General features: G+C 41.8%; 2 protein-coding genes and 7 non-coding genes across 10 annotated transcripts; 2 read left to right on the forward strand and 7 right to left on the reverse strand.

The window, feature by feature from the left end:
• Positions 1-90: 90 nt before the first annotated feature.
• trnav-uac (transfer RNA valine (anticodon UAC)) lies at positions 91-163 on the reverse strand. Its single transcript has one exon. It is a non-coding gene; the product is annotated as a tRNA-Val (tRNA).
• A 100-nt stretch (positions 164-263) lies between these two features.
• On the reverse strand, positions 264-336 carry trnai-aau (transfer RNA isoleucine (anticodon AAU)). The gene has a single exon. It is a non-coding gene; the product is annotated as a tRNA-Ile (tRNA).
• A 101-nt stretch (positions 337-437) lies between these two features.
• Positions 438-510, reverse strand: trnav-cac (transfer RNA valine (anticodon CAC)). Its single transcript has one exon. It is a non-coding gene; the product is annotated as a tRNA-Val (tRNA).
• A 100-nt stretch (positions 511-610) lies between these two features.
• On the reverse strand, positions 611-683 carry trnav-aac (transfer RNA valine (anticodon AAC)). Its single transcript has one exon. It is a non-coding gene; the product is annotated as a tRNA-Val (tRNA).
• Positions 684-783: 100 nt separating this feature from the next.
• trnav-cac (transfer RNA valine (anticodon CAC)) lies at positions 784-856 on the reverse strand. Its single transcript has one exon. It is a non-coding gene; the product is annotated as a tRNA-Val (tRNA).
• Positions 857-1,520: 664 nt separating this feature from the next.
• On the forward strand, positions 1,521-1,592 carry trnad-guc (transfer RNA aspartic acid (anticodon GUC)). The gene has a single exon. It is a non-coding gene; the product is annotated as a tRNA-Asp (tRNA).
• A 503-nt stretch (positions 1,593-2,095) lies between these two features.
• trnad-guc (transfer RNA aspartic acid (anticodon GUC)) lies at positions 2,096-2,167 on the reverse strand. Its single transcript has one exon. It is a non-coding gene; the product is annotated as a tRNA-Asp (tRNA).
• A 241-nt stretch (positions 2,168-2,408) lies between these two features.
• On the reverse strand, positions 2,409-5,358 carry ankrd34c (ankyrin repeat domain 34C). The gene is made up of 2 exons (XM_061283445.1): positions 5,061-5,358; positions 2,409-4,523 (listed from the first exon to the last, which is right to left on the reverse strand). Exon 2 carries the CDS (start codon positions 4,480-4,482, stop codon positions 2,902-2,904), a length of 1,581 nt encoding a protein of 526 aa, XP_061139429.1. The 5' UTR covers positions 4,483-4,523; positions 5,061-5,358; the 3' UTR covers positions 2,409-2,901.
• A 12,638-nt stretch (positions 5,359-17,996) lies between these two features.
• LOC133156788 (ubiquitin-conjugating enzyme E2 H-like) lies at positions 17,997-23,528 on the forward strand. 2 transcript variants are annotated; one of them, XM_061282760.1, is made up of 7 exons: positions 17,997-18,424; positions 20,030-20,106; positions 20,195-20,266; positions 20,361-20,400; positions 20,821-20,873; positions 21,066-21,194; positions 21,351-23,528. In XM_061282760.1, exons 1-7 carry the CDS (start codon positions 18,372-18,374, stop codon positions 21,473-21,475), a joined length of 549 nt encoding a protein of 182 aa, XP_061138744.1. In that variant the 5' UTR covers positions 17,997-18,371; the 3' UTR covers positions 21,476-23,528. The 2 variants fall into 2 exon arrangements, with proteins under 2 accessions (XP_061138744.1, XP_061138742.1); XM_061282758.1 differs by having other exon boundaries at positions 18,103-18,424; positions 20,192-20,266.
• The last annotated feature ends 2,970 nt before the right edge of the window (positions 23,529-26,498 follow it).

The raw sequence follows: 26,498 nt of genomic DNA on the forward strand, positions 1-26,498 counted from the left end.
TATTGGGAGCGGTCTTGCAAAAAGTCGTATCACGGACTGGCACCGGAGACAAATTTTTCAAATGTGCTGACAAAAAGGTTCAAAATAGCTTGTTTCCACACGGTTTCGAACCGGGGACCTTCCGCGTGTAAGGCGAATGTGATAACCACTACACTATGGAAACTTGTCTGACTGTGAAGAGGGTGCCGTCTTGCAAAAAGTCGCATCACGGACTGGCGCCAGACGAATTTTTCAAAAGGCCTGACAAAACCATGCACATGGCTTGTTTCCACCCGGTTTCGAGCCGGGGACCTTTCGCGCATTAGGCGAACGTGATAACCACTACACTATGGAAACTTCCCTGACTGTTGCATGAGAGCCGTCTTGCAATAAGTGGCATCACGGACTGGCGCCAGACTAATTTTTCAAATGTGCTGACAAAAAGGTTCAAAATAGCTTGTTTCCACCCGGTTTCGAACCGGGGACCTTTCGCGTGTGAGGCAAACGTGATAACCACTATACTATGAAAACTTGTCTGACCGTGTAGAGGGTGCCGTCTTGCAAAAAGTCGCATCACGGACTGGCGCCAGACGAATTTTTCAAAAGGCCTGACAAAACCATGCACATGGCTTGTTTCCACCCGGTTTCGAGCCGGGGACCTTTCGCGCGTTAGGCGAACGTGATAACCACTACACTATGGAAACGTCCCTGACTGTTGCATAGAGCCGTCTTGCAAAAAGTGGCATCACGGACTGGCGCCAGACGAATTTTTCAAATGTGCTGACAAAAAGGTTCAAAATAGCTTGTTTCCACCCGGTTTCGAACCAGGGACCTTTCGCGTGTGAGGCGAACGTGATAACCACTACACTATGGAAACTTGTCTGACCATGTAGATGGTGCCGTCTTGCAAAAAGTCGCATCACGGACTGGCGCCAGACGAATTTTTCAAAAGGCCTGACAAAACCATGCACATGGCCACTACACTACACTATGGAAACTTCCCTGACTGTTGCATGAGAGCCGTCTTGCAAAAAGTGGCATCACGGACTGGCGCCAGACGAATTTTTCAAATGTGCTAACTAAAAGGTTCAAAATAGCTTGTTTCCACTCGGTTTCGAACCGGAGTCCTTTCGCGTGCGAAGCTAATATGATTACCACTACACTACGGAAACTCACCTAACTGCGTATTGGGAGCCGTCTTGCAAAAAGTCGTATCACGGACTGGCACCGGAGACAAATTTTTCAATTGTGCTGACAAAAAGGTTCAAAATAGCTTGTTTCCACCCGGGGACCTTTCGCGTGTGAGGCGAACGTGATAACCACTACGCTACGAAAACTTGTCTGACTGCGTAGTGGGAGCCATCTTGCAAAGAGTGGCATCACGGACTGGCGCCGGGCCATTTTCACATGTGCGTGTTAGGCGAATGTGATAACTACACTGGAGAACTCTTTGGTATGACAGTGTCATTGTGTACCTTTACCTGCAGGGTAGCTGCCACTTCCACTGCGCACTGACACTAGGCCTTACAACAAAGAAGTACTCCTCGTTAGTATAGTGGACAGTATCTCCGCCTGTCACGCGGAAGACCGGGGTTCGATTCCCCGACGGGGAGAGAGATATTTTGGGAATAACTTAGTGTGTGCGTGTGTCTCGAAGTGTTCACTACTTTATCGTGGTGAGGCACTTGGCGCGTCTCCATAACCCCAAGACTATGTCCGCCGGAGTTGCTAAAATAGAGAGGACCTGTAAACATAGTTATTCAGATTTTTATATGAAAAGCCCACACAATTGTGTTAGTTGCAGATATATTTGTGAAGTGAAGTCTCAACCAGCTCTGTGCAGTGTGCTCTCCAAACTCCAAATCCTACCAACATCATAGTTCACTTCAATTCCGATGAGGCACCATTTCTGTTGCGAATATGTAGCAATAAATGAGCAAACTAATTAAATAATTAATTTATAATTCAGTTAATGGAGTGGAATTCCACTGCCTGCAGTTAACACAAACTGTCACACAAAAACCACTGCAGTTACGTAATAACTCTCCTGCAAACACAGGTTAACACACACTTTGGTAGACAGCATACCCAACGCTAGTTCACATAAAGAAAAGTACTCCCCGTCGGGGAATCGAACCCCGGTCTTCCGCGTGACAGGCGGAGATACTGTCCACTATACTAACGAGGAAGTCGAGATATCGGGTCGTCACTTGTTACTAGAATTGGCCGCGCAGTGGCCGCGCAGTGGCCGCGCAGTGGAGTAAGATTCAGAGAAATCTCAAAGTGCTAATTTAATACCACACCACCTGCTTTTTTTAAAGACACATTATTCACTCCGTGTGAGGCCAACGGTATTGATGAAATGAAACACATTTTGGTTAAGCCTTTTTTGTTACAAATTGTTTTTAATACATCAAATGTATAGCGATTCTTTCCACCCCAATCTTCAATCAATCTTGAAGGCACTTTGCACAATTTTGCTACAAAATCAAACTTGTAACCCAACGCTACATCTCGACTCCAGAGTAAAGCCCGTCGTTAATGCTAATTACATATGGACAAAGTGCACTCTAGCGGCCCGCTGGCTACAAAGGGATCAAGAATTGTCCCTGCATGTTACGTCACGAGATCTCTTGTGTGTGTGTGTGTGTGTGTGTGTGTGTGTGTGTGTGTGTGTCATCATTTGTCATTGTCATTTACATTCAAAACGGTAATACATTTAAAGCAGACATGATGTCAAAAGAGAATCCTCAAGGTGGGAAGCGGCACAAGGAGGAAATCTATCTATATTGCTCAATTGGAACTTTTTCCAGTTTGTTATTCAACATCTATACGCCTGTGAGTCTACACCACTGAACTCATGGATGCACTTGCTGACAATGTAGGCAGTAAACACTAAAAATGCTGCATAAACACCCTTAGTCACTGATGAGCAAGCTCCTCAAAGTCAGACAGCTGCTTCATCTGCTCCACTTGCATAGAATGTCTTCTCACAAGCTTCTTCTTGCACTTGGGTCCACCTCTCTTTGGTGTGCTAGGTGCTACTGGAGCTAAGGATCGAGTCCCGCTGGCCAAAGTCTTGCTACTGGCGCCAATGTCAGGAATGGGAGGGTTGGGGTTGACATTGAGAGGGGGCAGGTGGCCCGGCCTTGTGTGGGAGATGTAATCGAGAAGCAGGGTGCCAGAGCCTCTCCTCTCCAAGAGGCCTGGCGGACGCCGGCGGACGGTGCTGGGTGAGGACGTGCTGGTGTTGCTGTCCAGGGACTCTCTGGAGCTGGTCAGTATGGCCAGAGGTGAGGTGTTCATTTTCCGTCGCTCCACTGGCACCTTGGGGGAGTCCAGCATGACGGAGTCGGAGTAGAGCTGGGAGTCGGAGTCGTAGTGGTCGTTCCCGAGTCGCCGTTTGTGCATAGTGTCTCGCAGACTGGGATGTCCGACGTTGGCGCACTCCTGCTCGGTGGGCACGGTGCTGCGTCGTGCCAGAGGCTGGTGCTGGCCCAATGATCTTTCGTAGGCTGCTTTTGAGGTTGGGGGAACCGACAGCGAGGTTGTTATTTTGCAGCCTTGCTCGCCCACCAGTGGTAAAGCGATCTCCTTGCCATCCACGCTGCTCTGCCGAGATAAAGTGGCCCTTTTGCTCAGGGTCAGGCCGTTCAAGCCTGCCACCATTTCCTCGTTCGAGCTGGCCTTCTTGCTTTCGTCGTGGCTACTCGCCCGTTCGGCCAACACGGAGGGCGCTATCAGTCCCCACGGCTCCGACTGCAGACGCTTCAGCTGAGGTAAACGCGCTCGCTTGTGGCTCGTGGGCCGCCGTGTGGGCGATGCGGGCCCGTTTGCCAGTTTGTTGGCCGAGCAGGACGTTTTCAACTTTGTTTGGAAGCTGAAGACGGTATTTTGTTGCTCTTGCTCAATTGTAGGAGATGCAGTGACGATGATATCAGAAGGTGAGGTGCAATATGCCGGCGAGGACTTATCAACCAGCTCTGGAGACGGCGGGACATTTAGGTACTGTTTGGTGGTTTTGGTGCCAGATGGCGACTTATCAGTGGTGATTATAATAACCTCTTTGCCTTTGGCTTTGCAAGTATCCAGAAGCAGCTTCAGCGTTTGCTTTTCATCTGCATTGATGGCGTAAACCAGCGCCGAGGCGCCACCTCTGTCCTCCAGGCTGGGATCCGCCCCGTTGCTTAGCAGATGGTCCACCACCTCGTGTCCCGCCTTGTGGATGCAGGCGTGCATCAGGGCGGTCCGACCTCCTTTGTCTTGTATGTTGGGGTCAGCCTGGTTGTCCAACAAATATTTGACCAGCTTAGACTTACTCACACTCTGCTGGTCACTGTGCGTCGACATGCAGGCCACCATGAGAGGCGTCTCGCCGCGTTCATTGCTCTCATTGATATACGCGCCGCCTTCCAGGAGGAGTCTGGTGAGCCTCAAGCGTCGGAGCCACACCGCTTTCAGGAGCGAGTTCCCGTCTGTACGTAGCTCTAGAATGTCAGCCATCACCCTGACAGTCACAGCTATTCTCTGTGTGGACTTTACAGCTTTGGGGGAAAGAAAGAAACACGATAAATATGAAATGTAAACACAATATAGAACACAACAAAAATATGCCCTCCTGATGAATCACCAGCAGGTGGCAGTCTGTCACAACATTACTCTGATAAATGGCACAGATGATACGACCATAACTGCACATTATTTCAAAGTGTGAACTCGAGTCTTGTTTTCATTGAAGGGCGGTATCGATGAGAGCCATAAACGGAGTGATGATGCCAACTCAACCGATTCGATCACAACAGTAACGAGAATACATGAAATCTGCAGCTAAAATCATTAAGTGAAGAAGAAAAAAAGCACTGAGCAGTAAATTCTAGTTGGGCATATTACCCACGCATTCCATCTTTTTATACATATATTTATAGAGCTAATTTATTTAACCAAGACGTGGTTATTGCCTAGTGGAATATTAAGTAGGCTACGGTATTCATTTAAATGCTGAGAGGGTTGGTTACTCGTACGTCCAATGGCATATTGCATTGCATGTGTTATGTCTTATTATAATAGTAAATTTGTCTTACCTGGTTAGAAAACAGGCTTCCCATGCATGCTCACATGCTGCGTCTGAGCAGGATAGAAAAACGAGGAGATAATGTCTCGATTCAAAACACAAAGTTCACGCGGGATTTTTGAGGAGGATGCTTTGGATTGCTCTTGGTGCGCACTCAAGGAGAGCAACCTGGAGACGCTGCGGGTTATAAATAACTTACTTTCTTAGCCTGTTGAATGAAACGTGTGCGCTCTTGACGTCAGAGCGCACCCAAAATAAACGTGCGTCTGACGAGAACCTCTGTGCATGAGCCGCGCATCCACAGCGCACACGCGTGCGCGCACAAAACACCCGCGCACACACTGAGGAGGCACTGTTGACATGGAAATGCTCACTGCGTGCATATTAGATTCTAAAAGAGGGAGGAGATTTGTAAATGAAAGGAGTAGTTTCAAATGATAAATGATATGACAAATCATTAAGTGGTATCTTGTTCTTTTGAGTGTGTGTGAGAGTGCGCGTGCGCGCGAACACGTTTAGATATAGGTAGCAGCATTCTGGCTTCATACACAGTAAAACTTCAACAACACTTGATGGCTCTTTATTATCATTAGTACCATGGAATAATTAAACGCTTCAATAACTATAGTGCAGTGTAATGGCGCCCTTAGCTGGTAGCATTTTAGTAACCTAAGTTGAGAGATAGACTCACCATGACTGTAAGCAGTCATTTATTTGTTGATAATAATCAAACAGCTCAAAAATGAAAATATGTTTTTCCTACTTCTTGTTTAAAATAAAAATTGCTTTCCTTCAAATGAATGGTTGCATGCTTTTTAACATGCATCGTCAAATATGTCATCCAAGTTAAATTATAAGATACAATTTAATCTAAAAAAATGAAAAACCAAAAGTTAAATGTCCACTATGATTGAATATACTGAGTATTTTTTTTCATTATTTTAATGTTGATGCAACTTTTTAGTCATTACAGTGAAACGTAAAGAAACTGTAAACTGCAGTTTAACATGGCACGTGAGAAGGCTAAGTTATGAAGCATTATAATTATAGTATTGTGCACGACAGCAATATAAAGCTCAAAACGATTAACATGCTTGTGACAATTTGAACTGTAACACGATACACAATAAAAGTAAAAATCTAATAGTATGTAAATGGGTAGAAATTAATACAAAATTGACTGAATACCAAAGGAAGAAAAACATTAATGAGTCAAATGTAAATACAACAAATAATGAAACACCAAACTGAATATAGGTTTAATCCCGACAAACGTTCTATAAATTTGTTATCATGTAAATTCTTAAAATTGGGACGGCTCTAAATAAGCAGAATTGCTTCAACCCGTTTCCCTTTTCGACAAGTCATGTGAAAACATAACATGAAATGAATTTGTAATGAATGTTGATTATCTACTTACTGAAATAAACAAATGAAATCAGTTAAGATCCATCCATGTGGTGAAGATACAGAAATAAAACATTCACGGGTTCACTAAAGTTCATTTAGTGATTAGCTTACCATGTTGAAGCTAATTACTCAGAAACAATCACTTCATCAACACAATAAACGGCTGAGATTTCGACATTTGAATCTATGCTATATATTTCCCATTCTAATACAGTTACTAGTTTACGTTTAATTACAGCCAGGATTCTTTCCCAATTTTGCGGCACCTCCTGTGGCGCCTTCAGCAGTTGCATATTACCTAATGAGCAAGCCAGCTCTGCTGCTATGACAACCCTTTCCACCATCTACCGTATGTAAGTCACAAAAAGGAGAACGTAAGTAAGCAATGTACAGTCGACCCCTTCCATGCAGTTCAACACCCTACTCACCTACTTACAGATTCCTTTTCAATATTGTAAAAAAAAAATGTTTTTCAATTTATATGCAGTATTTTTCAGCTACGAAACAAATAAAGTTCACATCAGTCAACTTATACCATCCACTGAAAGCAAGGAGAAATATTTTACCTGTTTACTGCACAATTAAAGAGGTTGAAACTTGTAGCAGCCATCACAGCCATGGAGCCTAATAAGGACATCTCTATTTTTAGGTTGCTATGAGACAGCACAGAAGCTGTTTCTAATGAGAACAGTGATGTTCTCAGCTCCTGCAAGGAACAGGTAAATCAGACAGATTCTTCCAGGATGTCAAGGCTTTCATGGCATTTGCTTTTTTTTTTTTTTCATGGTGAGTTTCCCTCCAACCAGCACATCTCCCTCCTGGTGAAAAGTAACCACCACCATCCACCCACGTTTAATAATTAATCCGCTGACCGCTGGTCTTTTCCCACGAGACTGGAACTGATCACTTTACTCGCCATCCAAACACTTGATGTCTAAGGCGGTGCAATTGTTAATGACAACAGTGATTTCTCACCTGTGATTGCCGTCTTAGTCCTAGAGGACAAGATGTTTCTTGGAAAAAAAAACTACTAGTTGGATCTTTCCATTGACATCAATGGTAGGAAACACAATTGGAATTTATTAGTGGGAATTTGCTCGTTTTAAAAAACGAGTGGAAAATTTTGTTTCTCTGATTTTGTCAACTACAATCATATTTTTTTGTTTTGTTTTATTCTACAAACAGCTGACAACATAATTGACAAATTCCATTTACAAATATTGTCATTTAGAGGATTCATTTGCAAAAAAAGAAAAATGAAAGGAAAGGAAACAACCAAATTTTCACCTCTTCTGTGGATTTTCGGCATGAATAAGCATCATACAGACCAAAAATGTGCAGTTTGACCTAGCTACCAATCACAAAGTCTTTCTCATATCAATGACAAAATGAACATGACGACAGTGGAAATCAAACAATCAACCCTTAACCTGCCCCTCCAAAAAACTACTGCAGGAATATTTCCCCTTGGTCCTGAAACGCGACATCTTGAAGTTAGGAGTGGTGCTCCATGTCAAGTTTGTGGAGTGATGTGAGAAAACATTGTCACAAGAATGAATGTTCACTTCTCACTGTTTTGTATTGATGAAAATGTCATGCTATGGTAATTGAAGATTAGCTAGCAGATCTCACTGCATCAGACACACTGATGAACACGGGAGTCGTGAGTGACGTCGGCAGTCGTCATCCAATGCATGATTTTTGGCCCACATATGCTTTCGTCTGCAGTAAACTAAAAGTGGGAAATAAATAATGAAAACCACAAAAATAACCAGCGACAACCCCCAGGGAGCAGTTTCCATTTTCAGATATCTTGCATCGCAGCTGCTGCTCATCTCCCCATCATTTGTAAATAGAACTTTTGTCTCCAGTTGGAATTGAGACATTCTCAACAGACTGCAGTTCTCATTCGAGACTATTTATGAAGGGAATTTAGAAAAAGTTACAAGCAGATTCACAACAACAATCTCTCTTGATCAGTAACACGATGAATTTTTTGACACCAATCCAGCAGAAGATCAGTGTTGAGAATAAGCACATAGCCGCAGTGGCCACCTTTGCCCAATTCTTGCTTTCACAGATTCAGTGGAAGACAGAGAGGAGCGACTACAACCTTTTCAGAAAGGGTGACTATTTTTAGATTGTAACCCTTACGTTGCCACTTCACTTCCTCAAATACTTTCCCTGGAAACACATTAAAATGTTTTACATAGCTGCAAAAGGATACTCTAAAGAACATAAACATTGGGATTTAGAATTTGGGCACGTTACCAAGGTAGTAGCTTTTCAAATAAAACACAATCTTCATAAATAAATCTTATAATATAAATAAATATGAATGAAATATTTACTTGATGCATTTTCAGTGATCTCTTGATTTATTTTCAACTCTTTTTTTTTTTTTTTTTTTTTTTTTTCCAGCAAGGTCATGTCCACAAATGTCACACCACGCGGCGCATTAGGATGACAATAAATGGGGCAAGATGTTACCACGTGCTCTGAGGTCTGCTGTTCTGCGCAACACTCTTGAAATGTCATAATAAAAGTAAATATTTGTATGACAAACTCATCAGAAAAAACTCAAACAATACACCAACTATAAATCAATTTCTTGTGCTGCATGATGTCGCATTTTTATGCCACGCATCTTTTGTAAAGGTCATGTGTCAGAACCATCGGCAAACTGAGACCCCCCCTGTGATTGCTTGAAGGAAGGAAAGTATGGAAATGAAAGAAAACTATTTATAGGAATCTGAACACCAGACACATGTCGCTCACTATTTTACAGAAATGGAACCGGTGTCTTAATACAGAAGAGGGAGAGGACCTATTTATATCCCATTTACACCAATGGGGGAAAAACAAAATTTGCATTTCCACACAGAGAAGGTGGGTGTTCCAGAGCTTTCGGAGCTATTAGTGTGCTTCTTCCTCTACGTATCTTGCCTCTTTAAAGAGTGTCTTTCACATCCTCATGACATTTGGTGTGATTGTATGAAGTCAACACGTAGGCTGCTGCAGCGTTGAACTGGCACAAACGTTTGCTGCAGCTACGCCATGCCTTTTTCCTTTCTATACGTTAAAGAGCTTCTTTGAAATCTTGCTGCCTGCCTCATTCTGAGACAGTTTAGTTCCTCCTCATCCGCTCATTAGAAACATGTGATCACACAAATCCTGATCTATTTCTCATACTTGTCAAATGGTTGGTTGCTCTTCGTTTTTTTTGTGTGTTTTTTTTTTGTCATTCTGCAAAGAAGCACCTGCCAAAAAGTGAGCGTTGTTCAAAGCAATATTATATCCAATCAAGCATTTTTCCCGGTGATCAATGTACGTATCAGCTGTATCCAACCATTTTTAAAATAACTAGGGACGCACTAATACCTTTACCGAGTACATTTGAATACTTGCTGGTACAGAGAAGCGATGATCATGACGTTTTGATGAAAATGTGTCCGGTACTGTTCTGTAACACAAACTTTTATTAAACATGAAGAAGGTGGCGAAAGTCAAGGCATTGTTTACTGCGTAATGATGTGAGCCTCCCTGAAGCAATGTGTCCCAATGGGGGTGCCGCATCTGCTGTGTTGTATGAGTGAGAAGTGCAGGCCTGCTGTCAGAGTATGTGGGTACACGGTGCTGCCAATGAGTGGATGTTCTGACAGTGAGTGAGAGAACTTTGCCGTGCGCACGGTTCACACTCCTGCGACTGTGACGTCTTTGACACCAGGAGACAAGCTGACCAAAATACTCTTCCTCTGCAGTACAAGGTGGAGAAGCAAGCGGGGGTTGGGTGGGGGCAAGCTATTTCTGTGTGTCTGTTTTGTCGGCGGCGCCAGCTGACGTCAAATCGCTCGTGTCCGTCCACGAGGATGTCAGTGCTCATCTGGAGAATCGAACGTGATGAGACCAAAAGGGATGAGTCCTCGACAATGCAAGTGAGCGTTCACATCCGTGGGAAACGGACACTTTTACAATCAGGACTGTGTAATGATGACACAAGACAGAAATTTGGGGAAATTTGTGTGAAGGAAAATACGACATTTTTAGATATTGACACAAAACCCAATGTACGGCCTGAAGTTTTGTTAGACAAACAAAACAACGCAAAAAATACAGTGCTCCATTTATCTAATGTTAAAGTCATTAGGCTTAAAAATGTTACGCCCCCCTCATCCTCTGTGTACCTGACATTTCACATCACAGCATGACTTGAATAGCCGTTTCGTGACTGGCCTAGCAGTAAAGGCCACACTTTATAATCTACTCCCAGAGTACAAACTGCGGCAAGCAATCATCATCTTCAACTTCAGTTGCAGTCTCCAGCCATTACCAAACATCACCAGAACCACTTCCACTGTCACAGTCATTTGCATCCAGCTCACTTGAATGTGGGTCGTCCTCACTAATGGAGCCCTCCCAGGTAAATCCATCCATCCATCCATCCATCCATCCATCCATCCATCCATCCATCCATCCATCCATCCATCCATCCATCCATCCATCCATCCATCCATCCGTCCAACTCAACCATAAATATAATTTAAGAGACACAGATCAAATTTAAATTGGAACAGCCTCTGTGTACAAATCCTGTGTCGAACTTGTACAACAGAATGATTCTCATATGTTCAAATTTTGAAGTGATTTGGTTTATTTGAAGAAAAGTTGTCATCTTTCAAGGTGGTAGTGACAATTAAGGTTTATTTGTTTTTTGCTGTTTAATGTCAAACTACATGTCATACCTCTTGGCACAATTAGTATATGTATTTGTAGTATTACTACATAAAGTTTATGAGGTCCCACATTTCTTGGGACCAAATGCTTATTTTACATCAAGGTGGCATGCAGTACACTCCTTCATCTTCGGAGCGATGTAACGAACACGAGATTGATGACACGTCAACGTGACTGAAGCCAGTCATTCTCATGTCACTGACTCCCAGTCTACATTTATTTAAAGGTGTTTACATTACATTTACAGATAGAAGAGCTGTCAAGGAAATAACTCAAGCAATTGGCATAGTAACACTCATGATGACTCTCTCCCTACTCTTGTATCTCCTCCATAATGATGAGGTACTAGTGACTACACTGTGAGTGTGTAGACTGGAATTCCAGACTCAACACTGTACCAGTGATTGAGTCTGGTCACAGTCTCAGAGCAGAGGTGACAGAAGCTAAAAAAAAAAAAAGTCCTCTTGTTAGCAATGCTTCCAGGGCTGTCAGCTTCTGGGGTTTTAACGACTCTACTGTATGTGTTTCTGGTTATTTACTACTGATGTAATGTTGAATGATGTTCACAAACTATCATAATTTTGAATGCGGATGGACTTTTGTTGATGATTTGTGATGTTGCTCATGAAGAATACGTACGTCACAGCAAATACACAAATTTGATTCCGCGAGTTGTTTTGAGCCGGGCTGAGCCGCGGAACCGTTTCTTTTGTGCAGAAAAGATCATGTTTGGCTCTCCAGGCTAGTGAGCGAGTGTACACCCTGCTGTTAGCACAGGAAGTCCATCACCGTTGGCAGATCTCTTAATTGCATCTTGCATTGTAATTCTGATTTTAATTCAGAATTTAATTCTTAGCGCGCCAACTCCAAAATTTAGCCGCTAGCCTATTGGCTGGCGTGAGGGAGATAAAGACATAATTAAAGCATACAATTTTCATCTACAGCGATGGAAATGTCATCAGAGGGGCTCAGTGGGCCTCCAGCTCTGAGAGAGAACTGTGTGTGCCGTTCCCCTGGGCCAGATAGATGCTCTCTTACCTGACTGAGCACATGGTGATGAGAAGCTGAGTTATCTTTGCCTCGCAGCACTCTACATCCCACTGGGAGGACACCTCTCTGAGAAGACGAGACAGCCTGGGATTCAAACAAACCAGAATAGTGCATTTAACTCCAACTTCCATCTCGACTGACTAGATTAAAATAGCGTAACTGCACCCAAATAGCGACAACTGACATAAACCTTGCAGTTTTTACAGCACTAATTGCAGTTTTTGTAGAAGCGATGTGAACCCGATAGAACGGGACAATCATAAACAGTACTGGCCAGAAATAATGAATTCCCAGAGGCAGAGGAGCAAATTGAAAAGCATCTCCCGAGAGAGACTGAAACATAAAGGGCAAAACATGGACTTGTATACAAATAAAATGAAACCTCCTTTGCTGATTAGCCAAACCTGGATGGTCTGATTTCGAATTTTCATAACGCTTACCATATTTTGCAAATCATTTGGCTCATTGTTAGGCAATGGATGTACCACTTGGGTTGCCATGTGCGTAAAAAAATAGACTAACACGCAAATAGGAGACTTTGAGCTGTATGAAAAAATACAACAGTGTTCTGTCGCATAGTGCTGAAGTTGCACCATCCCCTTCTATATAATTAATTATGTTCCACAAATACAATATCCCAAGATAGCACTATTCTCTTGACAAATTATGCGCTGAAATGATGCTGCCAATTACAGTATGCGTAATAAAGCAGCACACTGAAGTGTTTCCAAAACATTCATCATGTCTTACTACAGCGCACCTAGCACCTTCTTTTGCTTATAAGTGAAGCGTTGCCCAGTGAGATGCAGCAGATTTTGAACGTACCATTTCCCTACCATAGAAGCTCCTTACACTGCAATTGACAACAAACACAACCTTTTACTTCTCTCGAGAGCGAGTGGGCACACCTCGATGTGTATTTTTAGGGATGATTAATGTGACTCCCAATCCAGGACAGTCATCCAGAGATCTTGATCCACAGGGGAATGTGACTAGAAACAAATGGGGTCAACCTAGTGTTAAATAAATAAAGAAATAAAAAAATAAAGACATTTGTCCAATTAATTATGTATGCACATTTTTTATATTTCATTATATTTTTTGAAAAGAAAACTGAATTAAAATTCTGACATCATGGAAATTAGTGGCAACTTGAGAGAATATGATTATTTTAGTATATAACTACTGTATTGTACTTTATTGTTCAATTAAATTTATGTTATGAGGAAGATGTTTGGTGAAAAGATATAAATACAAGAAGTGGTTTAATAGAGAAGGCAAAACATTAGTACACGTTTTAGTAATCTGACAGGAGTCTGGCAGTTATTTGTGACTTATAGAAGAACCCCAGTGACATTTTATTTCTTTGCATTTTTTCTCGTTTTTATAGTAGTAGTTTTACAATGCAGTGTTGTACGTGCTTCTTTATTAAATGACATTTCAGGTCTTTCTAATGCGGGGAAAACTACCAGTAAACTGAGTCATGAGCTTGTTCACTGACAAGCCTAGTGAGAGTTGACTGTAATAAATACGATGGAATGCTACGAAATAGCACATCAACCTGAGTACTGTAGTAATTCTGTCTGATTTTATTCTTCTATTTTTTCCATATGAAAAAAATGCTAATGCTACACAGCAAGATCTCAACATCACTCTGCAGATATTTTAACAAAGAAACGGTTTGGAAGAAATTGGATCCTAGGCGTTGAAGGCACGCCACTCTTTCGTTGAGTGTTCATTGTGAGAGGAGGTTCGGCTCGATCAATGCGAAGCACGGTGGTGTGTGCACAGATGTGTGCAGAAAGCTTGGCTAGGCACAGGGATGCTGGTTTATAAATAAACCAAATAAAAGATGGTGCCGTCCAGTGACCCTTGAGATGTGGCTTTGGGAGGGCTGGAATGGCGGGCGTTTATCCTGAAGAAACTAATAAAGCACTGTCTATCGGCTGGGAGGTGAGTCAGCCCCAAGCAGAATCATTAGAGAGAGGCGGCGCAGTGATCATGTCTCTGAGGGAAGATGACACCACGTTGCATCGCGCATGCAACAAAGACCACCGATTTGGAGAGTCAAACTTGGCTAGAAATGGGCATCGGCATGCACTTTCACCATGGCATCACAAGTGAGTAAAGGTGACCTTCTCATAGTAAACATTCTGCAGATTCTGATGTGATACAAGTGGCACAAACATGCTGTTTTGATACCTACAAGTTAATATCTGGTGTATTGTCAGATCTCATGGACTGATATTCGCTAGTACTTGGAATATCAATATACTGCATGCAGCATTTACATGGACGCAAATTCTTACACAAATCACATGAAATTGAAATGCAATTAACCTGTTTCAATAACAAAACGACATTTTTATTTGTAATGTGTTGCTTGTTAGGAAAAATCTCGATCTTAATTAGAAGACACAACTTCTAATTAACTTTTTGTTTTGATCAAGGCTGGGTTGGTCATTTGGAATGGATGGCGGATAACCCCCACCAGATAATACGTACAATTACAAAAGTGTTGTTTAATATTACAGAGGCTCCCAGTGTTTACATTTGACAAGAAGCTGGCCGCACACGCCTTATTATGTCTTTTCCAGACTTGCTGTCATGGTTGAGGCCTAATGACATGAATATGTTGCCAACAGATGGCTCACCTTCCCAGCATGTGTCAGCGGAAGGCAGGGGAAAATGCAAAGCAAGTGTCACAAAGGCAGCCAGGGGAGCACTTGGGGGATGACGCTCTCCAAAAACTCAATTTGTTACACAGAAGCAAACAGAGTGAGGTACAGATGATTCGACACATTCTGGCACCGTGATATCCACGTGCGTCTTTCGTGCTAATTGCAAGAGTTGGTCTCATCCTCCTTTTGTTGTTGCCTCACAGCCGCAACGCTTCACCTTGCAATTGGATGTCACACATTTCTCCTGTGGATAAGATTGTGACGCAAGAGCTTGTGGCAATTAGTGTCACCAGTCATTTTTCTGCACGTCAAGCCATAGTAACTGCTAAGCTCCATACCAAGCACGTGGAAACAAACCAGACTCAACAAGTACTGTGCTGCACGTCCAAAATTAATTGTCCTGAGCCGACCGCTAGATGCGTTCAGATGCCATTAAGAATAGACAATATGGAAAAGCTCTCACACACACTGCCATGACTGTTCTTATTGCTCTTTGAGTATATGGCCTAGGTGAGAAAAAGTCCCATGGAGAGATATCAAAAGTATACACACCCCTGTTCAAATTCCAGGATTTTTTATACATATAGTACATAAAATGACAAACATTTATTAATGTTATCCCCTAATAATGTAAAGTAGAATTTGTACAAGTCAATTGAAAACAAAAAAAAAACATAGAGAAGTAAAAATACACAACCGCGATATGGTTGTAAAAGTGTGCCCAAAGTCTTAACTGGGGATGTGGCTGTGTTCGGTATTAACCAATAACATTCTAATTCATGTTAAATGGGAATAAATACGTGCTAACCTACATTTAAAGTGGCTCTCATTAGATTAAGTAAACACTTTCTTTTTGACGTATTTTTAGTCAGATCTTACCGCGCAAACTGCAAAAAGCTTTCATTGCATCAAAGGTAATATCCTTGTTCAAATGAAAGGGCCAGAGAGCGAGAGTGAGAGAGCTGTTATGCTGCATGCAAGTGAAATAATCTGCTAACAGAAGTGAAGTCAAAGCTACGTTTTTTTCCCATGGTTTTCTAAACATTTAAAGGATCAGCCTGTCAAGTGTTCAGACCCTACACTGCATCGAATTGGTCTTTAAGGCCGTTGTCCCAGAAGGAAACCTGTTCTCCACAATCCATGTTTTGAAATGTGAAGAAATAGATTTTCACTTAATGCGTGTCTCCACAGAAGGTGCTAAAGATTGTTTTATGGCAAAGCATGGGCGGCATGGTAAACACTTGGCACGTAGCAACAGACAGGTGGGAGGGAGCCCCTTGTGCCAGTGGGTGGTCAGCTGATGCTGAGCAATGGCGGCGATGTGTTGCCCTTCTCCCATCTCATTCCTCCTTAACAAATCACGAGCAGGCCTTATTTCTCAGCTCACGTACAATCCAGGCAATCTTTTATTTACTTCCGGAGGAGCCAATCGTGCGTCGTGACGAGTGACAAAATAAATTAGCAGAAGCTATTAATAGCAGGCGGGGTGAGATGCTATCTCCAAAATGTATGCCGACACACAGTGCCCTTTCTGCTTCCAGAGATGCTCAGCAATCCGCCTTCCTTCGGCTCTGTCTTTATATTTTGTCGTCATGGTGATGGGCTTTAGTCTTTCTGTCTAATTAAAGAGGGAGGCTTTAGATGTATTGACTATTTGAGATCACAGACTAACCCTCCGCCGATAGCTTTCTCCGTGTCGTCATCAAACAGCCCATCTTTAATTAGACACATGTATTTATAAACAAATACGTGTTTTCCCTTCAAACTTTGCGGGGAGCATTTTGTCCAAGAGCTCACAAATGTGACCTCTGCTGTGACAGTAAACACCTTTTTTTCTTTCGCTCATCTCCTCCTTTGGATGTGTGAAAACTCGAAGCGCCCTGCTGCGTGTCGGCAATCAAAAATCATGTTCTAGATTAAAACACATAGTTTCCATAGTTACCGCAGGGAACGGATCGGAAAGGAGTGAGGCACAGCTTTCAAGCCGCTTGTCACGTCATGAAACTTCTAAGGTTCCTCTCGCTATAGAAGCAACATTATTTAACGAAGGAGGACCTCATCCACAAATTCACAATTAGTACCAACTTTTATTCTTTTTAGTTTCATTTTTATGTGTCCTTTAAAATGTCTCATTCTCATGTGTCCTCTGAAAATATCATTTTGATGTGTCCTTACACGGCTCATAAAATGATATGCAAACATAAACAGGGTCATAATTGCCTCAAATGTCCAAATAATGGCAGCACAATGGCAGACCAGGCAAAAGAAAGACTTCAAAGCAGCATCATTGTTTTGTGTTGTCACTTGATTATCTCTCTAAATAGAGCGAGCCATCCCTCTCAAGGAAAGGGATAATAATAGGCTCACTTACATCCAGCTTATTCTCGACAAATAATTCCTTTGTAATAGTTCCCACCCTTTCCAAGCCAAACATCATATCTCATTACCCTCAATCTTGTCAATATATATGACCAGGGCTATTCTTAGCAAATTTGACAAGTCGTATTGAAGAGGAACAGAGCCTTGTCAATGTCATGTTTCCCCCCCCCCAATCAAATCAAGCAATGTAAATTGAAATGGTCCTCAAGCTGGCTTGTGAGGATGCTTGATGTGCTGGTTAATAACCCCTCGACTTTGGGTGACCTTGTTGGTTTGACTTTGTTAGATGGGGGGGCTTCTAAGGAGCTTTGCATGGTTCGTGGACTACCCTGTGCTTTAATTCACTGCTCACATTATGGAGGAAAGGAGGAGGAGAAAAGCAGAAGAACACCGCACTCTTGTGGCCAACCATGCTATTGCACTTGCGACAAAACATGATAATTCAATATATTTACCAATGACGGACGGACGGATACAGACAGACGGACTTGTTAGTAATATAAAATTAGAGTAATGAAAAAAAAATTCGTTTGCTGTAACTTTACCCCTTATTTATCACGTGGCATGTGAAACTACGGTAGCCGAAAGACGTGCCTGTAACTTTGCCCTGGTTGGGTAACGGATCTAAAATACAACAGAAATTTCTCCGCACGCCGTAACGTGTGCTATTTCGCCAAACACTAAAGCTTACACTTTAAATGAATGGTGTGATTAAATGTTGACTTTCGTGATAATAAGTGTCGCGAAAGGTTTCAATCTGCCGTGTTATGAAGAGTAGTGACGAGATTGCGTGTGTGTTTTATGTCTACGTAACTCCTCCCCTCGCGATTCCCTTGCTTGAGCTTGATGTCCTACGGACGAGGCCGAGCCCACAACTCCAAAGCTCCTCGAAATGTTACTTTTAAAAAAAAACTAAGTGGAGGATGTCACTACCAATCTTTAGTTTATGGAGTCCTTGGGAAGGCTGACAATTCAGTCACAGAGGCTTTGTAGCTGTTTCCACGGCGGAAAAAGAAGCATCACCGCAGTATTTTTAGCTCACTTAAGAAAGGAATACAGGCAAAAAAATGTCGTCTCCAAGTCCGGGCAAGAGACGAATGGACACCGACGTGGTGAAACTGTATCCTTTCTAAAAGTACGACTGACTAGATTTGAAAAAATATGCTTTAACAGTGTCAGGCATCGCTTTGATACCGGATTTTGCTCTTCAACAATAAAGGGATGTTGGAAAAGAGTTTCCCACATGTGTGTAGATGACACTACTTTGAGTGGCATTTGCATTATATTTCCGAAGCTGCATTGTTCATATAAATAAGTATATTTCTGTCCACATTCGATGTTGTTTCCATTGGGTCAAATGGTCAATGTTAGCATTGTTGTCATCCACTGTATGTTAGCAGCTAACTCCAAGTTAGCTTCAGGTTGTTGTCGAGCGAGAAAAACAAGCAGACAAAGCTAACTCGTCGTCGTCGCACTCTTTCTAACCACGACCGCTCGACAGTGCGTTTTGTTGAGAGCAAGGGTTGAGTTTGGTGGTGTTTTGACTCTTTTTATGTCGGATTAGCACTTGTATTTTGTCATCGTTCTAATTAAGGCTTGCTAGCTTAAAAAACGAGAGCTATGCTAACAATTATTTGGGGTGCCTATGAGTGGAACAATTGTTTTGACGATATAACTTTGTGACCCCCGTGTCCCCACACTGGCATTTCACAAAGACCTTTTGGTCACTTAATGTAAACAAGTCACGTTTGCCGACTTCGAAAACACAACAAATGAATAAAATGTGATTTTAGGCATTGATTTAAAAGGTCGCGTAATGATTTTGTTTACTTATTCATTTTTATGTATGTTTTCATTTTTTCCGCCGTGGGCTGAAGTTAACGTGAAAAGGGCTTTGTCGGGCAGCGTGAGCTCAATTGTTTTGTTTTTGTCCTGCAGCGAGACGCTGCATTCTGATTGGTCAGCCTGTTACCATCCGGAATATGGCAGAGGGCGGGGCGTCATGTAGCACAGCTGATGTGAAGATGAAGCTGTTTTCGTCAGGTTTTCCACAACTCAGCGGTGGACTAAATAATCGTTTTGTAGAAGCACCAATCAAAATTTAGCGTCATTCTCACCCTGCAAAATTTGTCTTCCACTTCTGTATAATTCACGCAATTAGCACTTCCTTTTGTTGCATTGCAGAAATTGTAGGTTGCCAGACGACAGAAGAGGTTTGTTGTTTTTCAGCTGTCATTTTGTCACGCGTCACTCACTCAACTCATGACCCTATGATCATGACCCAACCGCAAGCAATCATACCTGCTGTACATAACAGCCATGCTGTCCACATCCAAAAGTGGCTTAAAGACCAAAAGGAATATGACTCATGAATAGCAACAGAACTTACTATAATCTTTTATCTGCCTAATTTTGAAAATGTGATGAGATGTTTTACACTTTGACTAGCTCACTCACATAATAATCGTAACACCCATTTATTTATATATTGGTCAGCTAGACTCAGTCTCTATCAGACAGAGACACTATCATGCAGCAATTGCAAGGAACATTTGAAACCCTGGTTGTCATGGTAACAAAAGCCAAACTCACTATTGATCCAGCAGTATATGGGGTTGTGTAGTAGTTGTAGTAGTATTACTTTACAACACTTAGCACCTCAAAGTGGAAACTAAAAAGTTAGCTACTTCCTGCCTTTTGTGTATTTCCTCAACTCAGACTTTAGCATAGAGAGCAAGCATGAAGTCACCATCTTGAGTGGACTCAATGAGTTTGTAGTCAAGTTCCACGGACCCGCTGGAAGTAAGAGCTACTTAAATTCAACCTCATGTTTTTTTTGGAAACCAGTTCTTTCTTTAGTTGATTCCATTTTGAAATCTCATTCCAGCAGCTTATGAAGGAGGCGTGTGGAAGGTCAGAGTAGATCTACCAGACAAATATCCCTTCAAATCTCCATCAATAGGTGCGTATTGTTTTCGTTTTGTGGGATATCAGATAATAAATGTTGCTCTGCGGTATTTATAAATCACCTCATTCTCCGCTTTTTTTGGAAACAGGTTTCATGAACAAAATATTTCATCCCAACATTGATGAAGCGTGAGTATTTTTTGATTGCTCTGCAATCGTTTGCTATTTTGCATGTTGCGTAGCGTGCGTAGTGACGTAATTCCTGCTGACTGGAATCGCTAAGGGAATTGTTAGCAAAATAGCAAACGATTCCAAGGATATGGTAACGTGGGAACCGGTTCTCTACAAGAACCGGTTCTCGATTCCCAACCCTAGTCATGACTCTGGTTTTCCGCAGAGTCATAAATATTGAACATTCAATAAACAAAAATCCATCTACTTTCAACATTGCAGTCTTGGCGTGTTCAGAGGTGTGTGATATCTCGGGAAAACTGTTGCCCCACATCCTTCTTGTCCCCTGTTGATAACCTTGAAACTTTGTATGTCAGGACCACGTGGTGGTGTTATTCATTGGTGACGTTATTCTGACAGTGTTGCGTGTCTTCTCAGGTCAGGAACGGTGTGTTTGGACGTCATTAACCAGACTTGGACGGCACTCTACGGTATGTCACTCACTCCAGCGTTGTCCCTCCTTTAAAGCCTTTCCTGAGTGACTCAATGACCCTGTGATGCACAATGTTCAACTTTGAAGTGAAGGTGACAGTGTGGATGCGCTAAAGGAAACGGATGGAACACATTTGTCTTTCATCTGTGGCTAACTCTTACTTGTTCCCCCCACTGCATTTCACCTCCAGACCTCACCAACATTTTTGAGTCCTTCCTACCCCAGCTGCTCGCCTACCCCAACCCCATCGACCCGCTGAACGGGGACGCCGCCGCCATGTATCTTCATCGACCGGAGGATTACAAACACAAGATCAAAGGTCTCATGTGATGCAATATGATGCGCATGTGTTATCTAGCTGCAATACGTGAACAACGATAAAGCGTGTGTTTACCGTTATTAGCTCTTCTGAGGTTCTGTGTGACGAATGTTAGAGTTTAGACGTTACTGGAATTTGTCTGTCTGTCTTTGTCAGAGTACATCCAGAAATATGCCACGGAGGAGGCGCTAAAGGAGCAGGAGGAGGGTGGCGGCGACTCCTCGTCCGAGAGCTCCATGTCGGACTTTTCTGAGGACGAGGCTCAGGACATGGAGTTGTAGTTCTTATTCAAAGCAGACTTATTTTTTACTGCAATATTTTTATGGCTAACGTACCGCTGGCACACTTTGCTTCAGGTTTTATCGTTGGAAGTCCAGACTTAAGAAGTTGCAAGAAATTCTGCGGATTCATCTTTTTTTTCTACCCATCCACTCGGAAGTGTAGAACTCGCAGACGTAGTGGAAAACGTCCAACAACAACAAAAACCTGCGGCGTGAGTGTGTGAATGTAATCCTTATGATCGGCGGGAATCAGACGAGACGCTGTCCGTTCTCCCGATGTCCCGTTGTTCCTCTCCGTTTTAGGAAAGTTGTTATTCTCATGAGTGTCTTTTGTGTATCGGTGTGGCATGACACAGAGTTGTGTAGGATTTGTGGGGAGTGGGAGGATGCCAGAGCCTGGTCGGACAGAGAGTCGGCTCTCAGGTGAATTTAACTCCGTTTAGTACAAAACCTTAGTTGAATAATGGGCATTTCTTTGGCAAGTCTTGTGAAGTCCATGAAGTTTGGTTTGAAAGTCAGTAGTGAGCAATTAGGTAACAAAGTAGCTATTTGGTAGCAAATTGATAGCTGGTTGGTAAGCTGCCCATCTAGTTGGTTCATAAACTAGTGTTTGTCAATGGGAATATGCTAATGCTACCTAACCTATTTTTCCATTTAAATAAAAATATATACCCACCACCATAAACAAAGTTTTTTTAAATAGGACCTTGTAGAAGTTACCTTATAGGCATAAAAATGAGCCAAAAACTCAAATTAAGACTGAGCCACGTTTATGAAATTACAAACATGGCACTGCGCATGACAGAAAAATAACAAAACACACATAATTAAGTGAATTATGTCGTCAGTCGAGAAAGTACTACAGCCTACTTATTTCATAATATGACTTTTAAAAAAATACAGTTGTACAAAATGTGGAATCAGGTGATGCAGTATTTGTTGCAATTTTCATTTAAATTCTCACGTGAGCCGGCTGGCCTTGGCACTCTGGGGGGGTCGTTTCATTGTTGCCTATTGCTTGTACCTACTATACTAGTTGTTTGACTTGCATAGGGATAGCTTTTGTTTCTCTTCTCGCAGACACCTGTACTTGTTTTGGTTTCTGTTAAGACGAGGAGGACTAGGACTTGTTTCAATCACACCTTATATGCAAATTGTAAAATGTTACGTTGTCCAACTGAAGTGCTCTTTTTTTTTTTTTCTTTGTTTTCACCTACAGCCAGTCAATATTCCAATAATACTTCATGGCTTGTTGCAGCAGGACCAAAAATTAAGTAGATATATACCTGGTAAAGGTAGTAATACTAAAGTTAAAGACGGTTCATTCTCTGCTCTGTTTGATTGCAGCTTGATTCCTGTAAAGGAAATATAACTGTACTCGAGAATTTCAATTGGGTTTTTGGAGACTAAAGTTTCCAATACAAACTTCTAATTATAGTAGCCCAAGTCCCACTGTATGTAGACCCACTATCAAACTCCGGTGAATGGAATACAATCCACTTGGAAATTGTGGGCGAAGTCCCTGTCCATATTAAAAAGAAATAACGTGTGCTTTACACTGTTTCGTGAAATGTGGTGTGGACACTCATGGCAAACACTGAAGTGCTGAAGCCAGAATCAGCTCAGAATAGGAACAAGGTTAACAATTTCAAATTCATTGTGGGCACCGGCTGTTTTCGGAGTAGCTCGGACGATAAGGAAAATCTCACTTAATGCCCCTAATACCACAAAATAATCGCTTAGGATAATCTTTTCACGACATCCGATAATCAAGAGGGGTAAAGAATGTTCAAAGTTGTCTAAATAAGCCATATTTACGAACCAGACCTTAGTAGTCGTTAGTAGTTGCTCCCAATAAGGAAGCCGCCCAGCTCGGCTGATCTTTTTTTTTAGTGTTTAATTTTTCAGTGTTTATTTACATTTTGGGGGTCAGTTATGCTCCTTTGTTCAAGATGCAAGTCCAGATATTCCGATTTTTAATTTTTTTTTTAACACAAATAATAAATGTCCTCTTGTACCATGAAAGAAATAAAAAAAAGCTATAATCATACAATCTGTTTATCTCATTTTCATAACAAAGATTTAGACTTATAAATATCTATTTGAACTGTTTTGTTGGTTTACGATAGTCCCAATATCCATTCCGTTACCTCTGCACTGTACCTGTATTAGATGGACCCGTTTACATCCTAAATTGCAGCATTAGCGTCGCAAACCGAACGAAGAGGTCACTATTGCTTGAAGAGACTGCTGTTTCCCATTGGTCCACTGGAGGGCAGCATACTTACCATTACAAGCATTTATGACTCCAAACTACAACTACGGGGATGAGTATACATCATAATTACCATTACAAGCACTTAGGACTCCAAACTACAACTACAGGGATGTGTATCCTGTACAAACCTAAACTCGTATCTTAAGGCACCATAATATAATATCACACGGTTTGAATGCGATGTTAGTGTTGTTTCATTTTCTATTGCTGATTGCAAAAAGGAAATGAATTATATATGTTAGAAGTATGCAACCGTCAACTGTGTCTGTCTTCGTCCGCTCCCCCATCTCTCTCTCACTCTCACTCTCTCTCTCTCTCTCTCCACCTCTACCTCTCTCTCTCTCTCCACCTCTCTCTCTCCATCTCTCTCTCTCTCTCTCCACCTTTCTCTCTCCCAAACCTGCGCACAATCTATCCAACAATCACGGACCGCAGGTGAGTAATCCCAGGGAGGATCCATAACGAGGACCGGAGGGCTGGGTGATCAGACAAACTTTGCGGGAGAACGAAGCGCCGTGGACCGTCAGGAGGAGGACGTCAAACCCGCTCCATGGATGATGGTAAACTTGATTTACGCACGGATCTTTTGACTCAAACAATCATGCAAAGGTTTATATTACTCAATGTTAAGCCACTATAATGTCAGGATTGACTTAACAATTTGCTCTAAAATAAGAACATAACAAAGACTTATGAAATAATGATTCCATTAAAATGTATTGCCCATGGTTAGATAAGTTACACATTGATTAATCATGACGAAATTCACATGTTTCATCGTAGTTCACATGTAAATGCAACAAATGTACTATCCTAGACTTACAAAAAAGTTAAATTAACTCATATGATGCATAGTTTTAACATTTAATTTGATAATTTCACATACATCTCGAGAGGAGCTAGAGAGCCATTAAACTAGAAGTAAATGTCTTACTACACTGAAAAATAATCTTCCATTTGTTTAATTTAATTTGAACATGCTTTAGTTGTGCATAATGAAAATAAAATGTGCTAAACTAATCAGTTGGATGTTTTTAACGAAAATGGTAGACAATTACACCACTTGACAATACTTCAATTGTGTAAAAATGAAAAATAATAAATACAATAAATTAAAATATTTGGACATTATTGAAAGTGAAGTTAATAGATTAGTAATGTTAATAGATGTTTTGGCACAAATGAAACTACTGGCACACAGTTGTCAACTTCTGCAGTTTTGCCTCGATAGTAACAATAGTCGTGCGCCAAATAAAAAAGACGAGTGGATTACTATCCTTCCACTGGGTTAAGATCATTAGCAGCTAAGGAAATCCTTTGGAGCGCACACAAGTCATCTGCTCCATTCTTAAACTGAAACGGGACAACGTTCAAGTATTTGCAATGAGGATCTGTACAAGGTAAAAATGTAAGGACATGAACTAATGATGATGCTATTTCTCTTCAAATATCATTTTGTATTATGTTAAGATGACTGGTATATCCAAATGTGAAGCTCCATAAATATTATAGTCATTTTTTTTTTAAATACTTTAGCATCCACTCTAGCCTTGATGAGGAGGACTTGAATACATTTTATTCCCCTCTTGATGATTCCTCATCATCAGCTTCCTTGCAGACTGTGTTTATCACTCAGTACAAATAGCAAGCGAGATGTCCTCTCTCTCTCTCCCTCTCTCTCTCTCTCTGTCTCGCTCGCTGTCCCTCTCAAGCTTTTTACTCTATTGATCTCATCCGGAAACAGAAAGATGAGACCCTGCTTTGGGAGCCATTTGAAGCGTCTCAAAAATCACTTAGCACATCATTCCCCTCAGCCAGAATCAATCTGAGAGGCAGACCTGTTGTCACAACGATATAACTATATATATTTTTCTACATATATAAACATACACACACGTGTATATATAAATAGATATACGTATCTCAAATAAAATCCCAATAAATTGTTCGTATCTCCTCCTCTTCTGTGTATGGCACTGGTAATATTCACTGTCTTTAACAGACGATCAGTGAATGATCAACGGGCCATAAACAGAGTTGAGACAGAACCTTCACCAGTATGCCTCTGTCCAGCATCGATCAAGTGCGCCAGATCTACTTTGCCCATTTTGGCACTAGCACATGGTTGCTTTGTGTGTGTCTGCGTGAGCAGTCATGTATGGTGCCAATATAGGACAAGATGGACATTCATCCGCACTAATGTCTTTGGTTTAGCTCTTGTTGGTATCTATGTCAAGGCATTCAATGATACACTGCCAGCAAGGCTCATCGATTACGCCGGCCTTCGTACAGATCTGAGTTTGTTTTTTATGCAACCTGAAACTGTGCCGTTGCACGGCTTCTCTTGCGGTGTTTGGAAGTGGTAGAACTCGAGTGACTTGGAAGGATCTGGTTGTTCTAGACTTGCCCAAAAAAAAAACGACGGAGAGATTGCAACAGAGTTCCAGTCAGTCACATTCTTTTTTTTTGTGGCCAGATTTGATTGATGGAGATATGCAGCTTATGTAACTGAGTGACTACAGGTGCATCAGTGAGGGCTTTACAGATGCCATTTCCCTCCTGAGTATCCTGCAGTCTCAGCGCAACAGGACTACTAGAGGACTAGCCTTGTATTAACACTGTCCAATGCACTCATTAAATGCAGGGCCACAGGACTCTGAATTAGAGAATTCTGGAAATAGTGTAATATTATCTGTAGTTCATCATCACAGACAGACAATAATGCAACAATTGAGGATAGCTGAT

Source organism: Syngnathus typhle, linkage group LG7 (genome assembly GCF_033458585.1).
Source record: "Syngnathus typhle isolate RoL2023-S1 ecotype Sweden linkage group LG7, RoL_Styp_1.0, whole genome shotgun sequence".
In the NCBI taxonomy this organism is placed as follows: domain Eukaryota; kingdom Metazoa; phylum Chordata; class Actinopteri; order Syngnathiformes; family Syngnathidae; genus Syngnathus; species Syngnathus typhle.